General features: G+C 43.1%; 1 protein-coding gene across 2 annotated transcripts in view; it reads left to right on the forward strand.

Annotated features, from left to right (window-relative positions):
* Positions 1–8,857, forward strand: part of LOC147027370 (sodium channel protein type 3 subunit alpha-like) — a 126,918-nt gene extending 118,061 nt beyond the window's left edge. Inside the window, exons 22-24 of one of the 2 annotated variants that reach the window (XM_085876721.1) lie at positions 3,232–3,332; positions 6,689–6,959; positions 7,155–8,856. In XM_085876721.1, the coding sequence (XP_085732847.1) occupies positions 3,232–3,332; positions 6,689–6,959; positions 7,155–8,236 (1,454 nt within the window). In that variant the 3' untranslated portion in view covers positions 8,237–8,856. Of the gene's footprint in view, positions 1–3,231; positions 3,333–6,688; positions 6,960–7,154 lie in introns of both variants that reach the window. The other variant, XM_085876722.1, reaches the window with a different exon arrangement.
* Positions 8,858–11,918: the final 3,061 nt, after the last annotated feature.

Consider the following 11,918-nt stretch of genomic DNA (forward strand, 5'->3'; position numbering starts at 1 on the left):
GCCATTCCAAAACTCTTACTCACAAATAGAATACTCAACACAAACATATACAACACCAAACGCTGGCTTCCCAACTACCTATCATGCAGACAGTCAAACGTAAGTTTTAACGGAAAGTCGTCACGCACACGATACTTTCCTAACAGAGTCCTTCAAGGCTCAGTCCTCTCCCCCACACTCTTTAATCCTTTCATGCACAACATTCCACAAACCACCCGAGAACATACAAATAGCCTCACATGCGGATGCTTAAACCATTACCTCGACCCATAGCAACATTATCATTGCTGCAGTCCAACTTCAACCCTTCCTCAGCACCCGACAAACCTGGCTCACCATCAACAGACTCAAAGGAGCCCTCTCAAAATCAACACTTACTCTTTTCAACAAATTACAACAAGGAACATAGTGCTGCATCACATATTGTTACGAATTTGGAAGCTGACTGCACACAACAGCCAGGTCCTACAGATCAGTTATATCGGTAAGTATTTGTTTCTTGGTAGGGTCCCGTCCCTGTTTAGTGGGTAATTAAGTGTACGTGCGCTACGAAGTTATTTTATAGATAGGATTTAAACAGCAACTACAACAATAACACCATTGCCGCCATCGCCCACTTGCATCGTGTCACGTACAGGGGTGAGATGGAGAATAGGGTGCTCCCCTGGCTGTTCCGTTTGGGTTCTCAGACACGCACGGTGGGAGGGTGGTCGTTGCCCCTCCCACCAGACCACCCCTTGCCCAATCAGGGAAGCTATCACCTCAGGCTGGCTCCGCCTTAGCAGATGGAGTGTTTGGCCCTGCCAATTGAGAGGCCACCACGAGTCGCCTGACAACCCACGAGCCAATGGGAGGTGAGCGTGCCGAGAAAATAAATCGCTCTGACCTGAAAGGAGAAAAGAAAGAAGAGAGGACGGAGACCGGGTGATCGTGGAGACGGCAGAGTGGTGGTCGACGTGGGTTCTGTGGTATCACGGCGATTGCGGTCTACGGTTCTTTGTGGTGGCTCACCGTGGTGGTGGTGACCGAACAGTGCGGCGGCTGAGCAGCCAGGGGCAAGGGTCGTGGACTTCGGGTCGTGGGTTCGAGTCCCACCAGTGGTTTCGAAGTCGGTGTGGCCACACGAAGCGGACAGGTACCACGGTCCGGCTTGACCGAGATAGACCCACGGGGTCCAGTTTCTTTTTGGGTGTGTGTGTGTGTGTGTGTGTGTGTGTGTGTGTGTGTGTGTGTGTGTGTGTGTGTGTGTGTGTGTGTCTGTTAAGTAGAACTGTTAAGTGCTTTTTCTTTGCTCATTGTACATTGCCTGCCTTTTATTCGTGATAACTCTGCTCTTTTTGTGCTCCACTCCCTGATTATTGTTATAAATAAACCCCTGTTAAATGTTCCAGTTTGTTGTTCGTGCTTTCCTTCATTGGCCGAGGATGGTGCGGGTTTGAGAATTAGTAAGGCCGTTCATGCCGTAAATTGTTCATTTGATCCGGCGCGGCTTTGGTAATTCCGCTCGGTTACGCCGGATCCGAGTCGGTGATAGCGACTCGATTCGGACAAAGTTGGCTGAGGGTGTGGTTTCCCCAGTAGTTGGACGGCATGAGTACTTAGGTAAATTGGAATTAGACAAGTGGACCCGACCTCACGCCATCAAAATATTGGTGACCTCGGTCCTCAAAGTGACCCGTGAACTTTCGGAGTTGTCCGAGAGTCATGACCTAAATTCCGGGTGTTCAGTGGGAGACGACTACTGCTCCACCTCGTGGTCGTTTATCGCCACCGAACCCCGGCCCACAGCAATATCACACTGAACTGAACTCCATCCTGATATCACACACACACACACACACACACACACACACACACACACACACACACACACACACACACACACACACACACACACACACACACACACACACACACACACACACACACGTCATTCTCAGATCACATCACAAACATTAAAAAAAAACATGCACACCCAGGCTGAACACACTTAAGGTACTCACAGGCACCAACTTCGGATAACACAAAGAAACAACATCACAAATATGAAAACATACATCAGATCAGTCATTGACTGTGCCAGCTCATCCTGGGCCTCCAACCTATCAAACACACATAAACACCCTACAGACCACACTAAACAAAGCCCTTCACATCATCACAGGTTGCACATTAACTGCACCCATTGAGCATCGACTGTTTTGGCAAAAATGTTAAAAACCAAAGATCACATGGACATGAGAGGTGTGCAGTTCATTGCAGCTGCAAGTGCCAAACCTAATCACCCGTGCCACCACATGTCTAACCACCCAAAGACCCATGGACACATTAACACTAGACCACAGAGACACCACAATGACATCGTTCAAAACATTCCCCCACCAATCAACAACAACTACAAAACACACATCCACACTCATATCACTATAAATGCAATCAATAACCAGGGCCCAAACAGTATCCTGGCCATGAAACCCCCACCAATTGAGGATGCAGAGAAATGACTTCACAGATCTGATAGTGTTCACCTTTCATGCCTTTGCTGTGGACACCACCCATAACTTTTACAGGACAAACATAGACGCAACGACACCACTGACATCACCTGCCACCTTCGTCAGGCCGTTCCTCACTTATGCAAGACCGTGTGGTCCTGGTTCCACGAAGGCAAGAGCACAACATCTTATATGTGAGGGATGTCTGGGTCGCTCCTGGGAGATCGATCAGCTATCTCCGTACCACGGGCCTGTTTGATCAGAACTGACTGGGACTAACTAACAACAATAACCACCACCACCACCACCACCCAACTTCTGAGAGTGTATAAATATTAACCAGAGGAATATTTTTTCATGGCAGAGATGAAAAAAATAATGACAAACAAATCACTGAGACAAGTCTCAAACAACAAATCAAGCTAATACAAAACCCTTCAGGAAACACCAGCATACTTTCGGAGGAATTGCAAGAACATCAACAGATAATAATTATTAATGGAAGAATTACCAAAGTATAGTTTGTGGGATTTTAAACATGTCAACCACTCAATATGAGGCTTCATTGACTAATTAACTCTTCAATTAGGGATCCATGCATGTTATCAACTCACCGAACTCTGAATGCATTCCGGTTATAGTCATAACGACAGGTACTGTTTCCACGTTTGTTTGCCATGACGGATTGGTATTAGAGTATGGTTGTAAACAAAGTTCCGTTTTGTATTCCACTTAGGAGGAGAAGATATTTTTCTTACAGAAGAACAGAAGAAGTATCACAGTGCCATGAAGAAGCTTGGTTCGAAGAAACCCATAAAGCCCACACCAAGACCAAGTGTAAGACATCTTCAACATGAACCTTGTATTTCATTGAAAAAAAAAAAATCGTTGAAACAAAACAAGTGAACTTTCACAAACTGAAAGTCAAAGCAATTAATCATATTATTTCACTTTGGAGCATCCTCTTGGTTACGTATGAAAATCTGGGAGAATCTTTGACCCTCTCCCTTGGGGAGTGCTTCTGATGCAAGGTTCACACGGAGCAGTAGACACGTGCAGGTCTCTTTTTGTGTCAAAGCAAGATCCTCAATATTGCCACAGAAGTCTCCACTTATCAGAACAGATATTTATGCATGAAAGAAACACAGCCCCCCTTCCCTTGACTCCCCCCTGAATTTGATAATACGAGTCTCGTTGGTGGAGCAGCACGAAAGAAAACTTTCTTCCCTGTCGGATTTTGTAGGTTGCAGCTAAATTATTTAAATGAACAGCAGTGTTTGAGCTCCGTTCGCATCGTTCTGTATTATCGATTGAAGTCTCACTATAAACATCGGAGATGTCTCTGCACCGACAATCACTTCCTTCGCTGATCATCAATGGCAGGCCATTTTCAGTGAGCCCAGCAAATGTCTTTCATTTCTATTCATTCCATCTACCAAGCTCAACCCATCAATTATGAATGCTGATGGTTTGGGGAAAACCTCTGCCGGAAGAATACTTTTCTCCAATTCTCTTGCTCGCCTTGCTTGTGTTTTCCTTGATGAACCATCATCTGCAGAGTGTTCCCATGGAAGAGCACCAAAAGGAGGTCTCGGAACATCACCCAACTCCAGCTTTCTTCTTCGGGCCACAGTATTGTTGTGCAAACGATACGGCACATTCAACATGGTGTAATCCGCAACACATTGCTCAGTGTGTATGCATAGGAAACCCCTAGTAACAAAGTTAATCTCGGCGGCCTGGACATTTCATGCCTGCCAGATAATTATTGTAGAATGAAATGATGGGAAAAAAACTTTTAAAGAAGCCAAAAGTACTTATAAGCATATCTACTGTAGAAGAAAGGGGTGTTCCTCTTCACAACCAAACAGTTGGAGAACTTCCTGATCAACTCATTCTGATCCTGATCAACCTGATCAACTTCCTGATCAACCTGATCAACCTGATCAAAGGTTGATATCTTGCAGTCGCAAAAACTCTAGATGACGTAGGACAGTGAAAGGTTGAAAGTTTGTAGATGGGTGCGTTCTCATCAAACCTTCGTGTTTCTTAACATCAATGGGAAGGTAATGTCTGGGGCTTGTCGATGCTCAGGGTAAGTTTAAGATGATATTTACTATTAATCATGTTTGAGAGGGTGGGGGTGGGGTTTGGAGGTAGGAGTGGGATTTGTATGGGCTATGAATGCCGTTATAAATATATATTAGAGAGATTATCCTACATTTTTGCATATATTGGTGAAAAAAGATTGTGTCTGTGTGTGTGTGTGTGTGTGTGTGTGTGTGTGTGTGTGTGTGTGTGTGTGTGTGTGTGTGTGTGTGTGTGTGTGTGTGTGTGTGTGTGTGTGTGTGTGTGTGTGTGTGTTATAACCATGGCCACCGCTACCTAATTGTATTAACAGGGAACGATGGGATTCCCACTCCTGTTGTCCATGGATATTTTTCATATTCCTATATTTCTGGGAGTCTGATTTGCAATCAGGAAGTGATTCTTCACCATTGAGAGATACGACCAAAAATGATATTTTGCATGATATTTTAAAAAGTTGGTGAAGGGTTATTACAAAAGTTGGTGGATGAGTTGGGAAGGTGAAAAGAAGCCGATTACATTTTGGTTGAGTTTCGGATGCAGATCCGGCCTATCAATGGGATACAAAACGTAAAATGTTCAGGCCAGAGGAGGTATGCGCCCCACCAAGTGCCGTTCTAGTTGGTTTTGGGTCTCAGTCACTTGAGAGTTGCAATTCCACAGGGTTTACGCACATCTCATGGGATTGTGAGTTGGACAGGTGACCATGATGGGCCCTGACATGTAGAAGTTGCTTAGATCTGTGAAGTCGGTGATCGCATGATATGAGAGGGGAAAGCATTAAATATTCCGCTGTTGCGATGTCGGAATGCCCATTTCCTTTCATGAGCAGGAGGAAGGAGGGTGAGGAGGGGAGGACAGAGGTTGGGGATTGGAAGGGAGCGGGAAGCAATGATGGGACAGATACAGAGTTGGGAGAGGGAGTTTGAGGCTCTGGGGAAGGGTTGAGGACTATTTTGTGGAGGGGAGGGTGAGGACTTAGATCATGGTGGAAGTGGGGAAGGGGTTTGAAGGCTTGAAATGGAGAGAGGATTGATGCGTTAGTTGGGAGGGCGAGGATGAAGCCTTGGGTAGGGCTGGGGAGAGAGAGCAAAGATGCGATAGAAAGGCATATTGAGGCTTGTGTGCGGGGGTTGAGGAACTTATGTGGGGGCTATAGTGGAGGGGAGGGGGTAGAGAGAGGGTTTGAAGGCTTTGCGTGGGGAGAGTATTGACACCTGAGAGTTGAGATTGGGAGGGTGAGGACTTGGGGTTGGGAGGTGAAGGTTGAGGACTTGGGGTTTGTGAGGATGGCTGGGGGAGAGTTGAGGACTTGATGTCACATTTTACATTGTGTGTATGTTCTGCATTCCCTGCGAATATAAAACAGCATTTACAGCCCAAACAACTCCTACTTTCACCCTCCCCCCTCTTCTCAAACATGATTGAGAGTAAATATCATCATTTTAAATATACCCTGTGCATCGACAAGCCCCAGATATGACCTTCCCATGGGTGTTTAGACCCTAGGTTTGGGTAAAAGGTGCCCATGTATGAACCTTCGGCCTTTCATAGGACCACATGAGTAGTTTTTGCATTATGAACTGAACGATATCAACCTTTTGGATCAGAAAGTTCTCCAAATGTTTTGTTGTGCAGAGGCACACCTCTTTTGCGCGGGTACGTTTACAGGTATTTTCGGTGTCTTTAAAAAGTTTTTTAGTCGTTTCATTCTGCAATCCTAATCTGGCAGGCATGAAATATGTCCAGGCTGCCCTGATGAACCTCATTACTCGGGGTTTCTGCGCATCACTTGCAATCTGGGGCAGATGACATCATTTCGAAAGTCACGTATCGTCAGTGGAAAAGACAATCATAATGTCATTCCCCGAGCCAAAGCATGCATTAATGGGACTCTTACCAGTCTACAACTATCTTGATAAGTTCACTTAGTTGACCGATGTGGTTTCCATGGTGACCTTGAATGGGAAATTAATGGATTCATTAACGTTCAGGAAATCATTAGAGTTTATAAACTGCATTGGTTTGATATATATTCATTTATTGTCATCTCATTAGTCACAGTCTTAACACTGGAATATTGTTCTTTTTGTTTGTCATCACAGAACAAAATTCAGGGGTTTGTGTTTGACATCATATCAAACCAGATATTTGATATTGCTATTATGGTTCTCATCTGTATCAACATGTTGACAATGATGATTGAAACGGAAGACCAAAGCAAAACAATGGAAAATGCTCTATATTTTGTCAACATCGTGTTTATCGGAATATTCACTGGAGAATGCACACTCAAGATGTTTGCTCTGCGTTATCACTTCTTCAAATTCCCCTGGAATGTGTTTGATCTGGTCGTTGTGGTGATATCGATTTTGGGTAAGTAATTGTGAACTACAATGATGTTGTTCTTTCAAAAAAGAAATAAATAAATAAATAAATAAATAAATAAATCGAGGAAATCTTTTTCCTTCTTCTTCACAAAAATTGCTTTGTCTTTGCGTCGACAAACTTGTAAATGAGTGATCATGGTTAAAGTTATTGTTTTTAATCACTTGTTTGCCATCCATACAGGTCTGGTCCTGCAAGATACCATCAATAAGTACTTCCTTGAGCCCACCATTTTCAGGGTGCTTCGCTTGTGTCGTATCGGGCGTATCCTTCGGCTCATCCGTGGTGCGCAGGGGATCCGCACACTGCTGTTCGCTCTCCTAATGTCCCTACCGGCGCTTTTCAATATCGGCCTGCTCCTTTTCCTCATCATGTATATCTTCTCCATATTTGGCATGGCCCAGTTTGGATTTCTGAGGCATACGAAAGGCATTAACGACATGTTTAACTTTGAGACGTTTTCTGGCTCCATGCTTTGCCTCTTCCAGATAACCACGTCGGCGGGATGGGATGGCCTTCTGGCACCCACTCTCATGGTTGAGTCTCCTGACTGTGATCCCAAATTCGTGCATGCAGGCACCAACGTCGTCGGCAATTGCGGAAACAGACTGATTGGAATAACTTTTTTCGTAACCTACATCATCATCTCTTTCCTCGTCGTGGTAAATATGTACATCGCCATCATTTTGGAGAACTTCAATGTTGCGAACGAAGAGAGCGAAGATCCCCTGAGTGAGGACGACTTCGAGATGTTCTTCGAAATGTGGAGTAAATTTGACCCGGGTGCAACTCAGTACATCAATTACGCAGAACTTCCAGATTTCATCGACGCTTTGGATGCACCGCTGAAAGTTTCCAAGCCAAATGATTTACACATAGCGGTGATGGATTTGCCAATGATGGAAGGTGATCGAATTCACTGTTTGGACGTACTCTTCGCTCTGACGAAACGCGTTCTTGGTGAAGGCGAAGCTGTAGATGGCATCCGAAAGGACATGGAGGTTCGTTTCTCCAAAGAGGATGAAATCACGCTGGAGCCCGTGACGACGACTCTGCTACGAAGACAAGCCGAAGTGGCTGCCACGGTGATCCAAAGGGCGTGCAGAAACTGGTTAGATGGTCACCATGCTGGAGATTGCAATAACTTTCTGACTAATATGATGGATGAAAGGAAGACGTCGGAAGGATCTGTTCATAACCACAGAAATGATTGCGCTCATTGCGACAACAGCATTGAAATTGTTGTAAAATCGCCTTCTGCATAGCTGCACGTTGTAACGGTCATTTGGAAAAAGCAACAGGTGATGGAAAATCGTAATGAACACGCAAGTCTCAACACTTTGGACATTGACAGTAACTGAAAACATGCAAGTGCTTCAACTTATCTCCAAAGCAACTCACTTGGATTCCAACAACAAATCCATTTTTCAGTGATGTATAAATCTATGTTTCATCCACATGGATTGTCTGAATACCTCTTTTCACAGAATGGAATTAAAAAAAAGATGTAATATTTTAAAAAAAATTTAAGGAAAACCTGAGCTCACTTGAATGGCTTCCTCAATTCAGTGTTAAAAATTCTGAGGATAAGCAAGCTATTGCATGACGTATAATACATGCTCCTGTTTAATGTTCTTTCATAAGATTATTTGTACATGTTCATGTTCATTCGATGGTGGAACTTTTTCAGATTGCACTAATCTGAAAACAACCTTCAATTTTGTATTCTGTAAATTTAATTATCACTTTTTGCTTCAATACACTTATGCATTGTAATGGCAGAACTTTTCCCTATACAACACTGCATTGAATGATTATGCATATGTGTGTAGAACATATATATATATATATATATATATATATATATATATATATATATATATATATATATATATATATATACATACATACATACATACAGACAGACTTACAGACAGACTGTATATCGTCAATCCAAATATCCACCTCTCAAATGTTATTGATCGAGCCATGAACCATGTGTGCCAAACCAGTACTTGCTGCAATGATCTTTATTCTTCTTCTTCCGCATTTGTATGCAACACGTGGCTGCTGCTTGCATCATATGCTGGGGGCCCAGCTGTGCCATTGATGCAGTTCCCCCAGAGGTTAGAGCGGGAAGTTGAAGTTTGTTCAGGGTGTTGACGACAGCTTGCCTACTCTTCGTGAAGGACACCATACGATTTCTAATGTCCACCAACTAATGTTGGCAGATGGGATGACCCAGTTTACATCGATCTGATGTACAGCACGCACACATTGATGAATCACCCTGCCTGTGAAGCACAAGGATGGCAGCTTATTGCTGGGCCATGATTCCAACCCAGGCTAGACAGCTCGGAGTTGTGCACATACTTATTGGCGATCCTACTGACTCCTGCAATGATCCTCAACAATTGCCACACGTCACACCGTTTAAGCATCCATTGGCTAGTTAATGAAGTTTCTGAAATGCAGTCACGAAAGAAGACATTAAAATAAGAATGCAACTTCTGCTTAAGTTGCAGTGAGTGAAACACACAGAACTGCCCACTGCAAAAATCACTGTCAGCTGTTACACTGCACCACACAGTGTTAGTCAGCACAAAAGCTTTAAAAGCCTTTGCGGTTATACCTGCCACCTTTGGAAAAGGAATTAAGTTTAGCAGTGTTTTCAGAGACTTGTTGTGTGGTTGATGCTTAAACAGGGTCAATGTATGGTAGCCATCCCCAGTTCTGGTGAAGATCCTTGTAGCCACTGCTGGTGCGGCACACAGGTTCGCAGTTCAATACCATGCAGTTGAGAGGTAGTATTTGGAGATAATCCTACATGGATTTGTCAGTTCAACTTTGGGGAGAATACATTCTGCACCGATTGCCATTGAGCCAGAAATCTGTCCATGGATTGATTATCTTGTTGAGATGGAGCTGTTATTGCTGCAAAGGCTCGAAAGTCTTTCTTGTTTACACACAATGTAAGCAGCAGTGTAATGGCTGACAATCAGCAGTGAGCAGTTATTTGTTTTCACAGACTACATCTAATCGAGAAGTTGTGTGTGTATGTAAAGGACAGCCAACCAACCAAGAATTGTACTCGAAGCACCACTCCGCTTCTTGTTTTGTATGTAGCGCAAGGCTGCAGGGTAGTATCTATGGCTGGAAGCAATTAAACATCAGCATTGGGAGTGACTGTGCCACTGATGCAATACCTCTGTAGGTTAGAGCAGGAATTTGTAATTTGTTCAGGGTGCCGGCAATAGCTCGCCTACTCTTCACGAAGGACAGTGTGCGGTCGTTGGCGTCCACCAACTAATGCCGGCAGATGGGATGCCTGTTTAATGCTCATCCGAGGGCCGGCAAACACACTGATTAATCACCCTGCCTGTGAAACATCAGGATGACAGTTTATAGCTGGGCCAGGATTCAAATGTCGGCTACACACCTTAGAGGTGAATGTGCGTACCTCTAAGCCATCGTGTCAACCCACCATTCCACTGATATCATAATGAAAATGACAAAGCGAATCTAGTTTTGGTAATGTTTCAAACATATCCCACTGACTTCCTCAGGCCATTTTCAAAGGGAGCAAAACCAAGCTGTGTGCCAGAAAAGCATCAAAATCCTGAAGAAGGCCATGGGTTATGGAGGAAATTTTGTCTGCGACTGGGTTTGCAAAATTGGTGGTGTAGCACTTCGTACAATTCTTGGTTGGTTCGCTGTTTTCCTCTTAGAAACATGTATTAAACAAAAAAATGGAAATACCAATGTCACGACACTTTGTTGAGCGTTGGCCCATCACGTGCGGCCAGCGCAGCCTGCGTATGCCGTGGCAAAGAGTCCACCAGCGTCTGGAATTCTGCAGGAGGGATGCAGCACCATTCTTCAACAAGAAAGTCAATCAACTCGCACCAATTTGATGGAGGTGGAAAACACAGTCTCAGGCGCCATTCCAGAATATCCCATAAATGCTCAACCTATCTGAATATCCCTGTGCAGCATTTGTACACATGACCCGAAGCATGCTGGGATGTTATTTGCTTAATTAACACATGGACCACACCTGTGTGGAAGCCATTACTTGGCGTCCTACATTTACCCAGGTGTTTACTTTTTTGTACACTACCTGCATTATGGTAGTGGACAAAAAAAAAAAATTATATTGTATTGATTGGGAATAACAATTGGAATATATTCTTCCTTTAATGAACGAGCCAACAATTGATAGGAGTTGCAGTCAATGTAATAAAATAAATGCTTAATTGCAGTTATTACAATAACAAAAAACGATAATGTGGTTTGGTTATTAAAAGATATGCTATAATTACCATCCTGCTTTGGTTGTGAAACAAAATTATAGGAATCATCAATTTGAACGGCGGCGTACGCGCTTTGTAGTTAACATCACTCAAAACTTGTATTCAAACTTTGCATGCACCAGAACGTATGTGAACAGCACTCGGCAACTGTCCACCTGGATTCCACATCTGAAAATCAATTTATTTGTTTCATTATTAAAAGAATGTTTCAACTTCATGAATTATCCCTGATAATGGAAACACTTTACATAAAACGTTTTTTTTTAATTAAAAAAAAAAAAATTATTTTTTACTGTATCATCATTACATCATCATAAGGACAAGGAAGTATCATCAACAAAGTTTTAAGCGAGTGACAGCTTATTTAAAGGTCATTCATTCTATTGAAATTGTGGTGAAGCCGATGTGGTTTTCTGAACCGCAGTCAGTCCTATTGCTGGATACCACATCTTGACCTATTTTGTCGCAACAAGAATTTTCTCATATCTCGATATGCTGTGTATAACTTATGATATATATATATATATATATATATATATATATATATATATATATATATATATATATATATATATCATTGTACATATAGGCTACAGCTGGCAATGCCGAAGTGTTAACATTTTCCAAAAAGAAA

The sequence above is a fragment of the Eptatretus burgeri genome, chromosome 4 (genome assembly GCF_056783735.1).
Source record: "Eptatretus burgeri isolate ZD-2024b chromosome 4, Ebu_testis_v1, whole genome shotgun sequence".
Classification (NCBI taxonomy): Eukaryota; Metazoa; Chordata; class Myxini; order Myxiniformes; family Myxinidae; genus Eptatretus; species Eptatretus burgeri.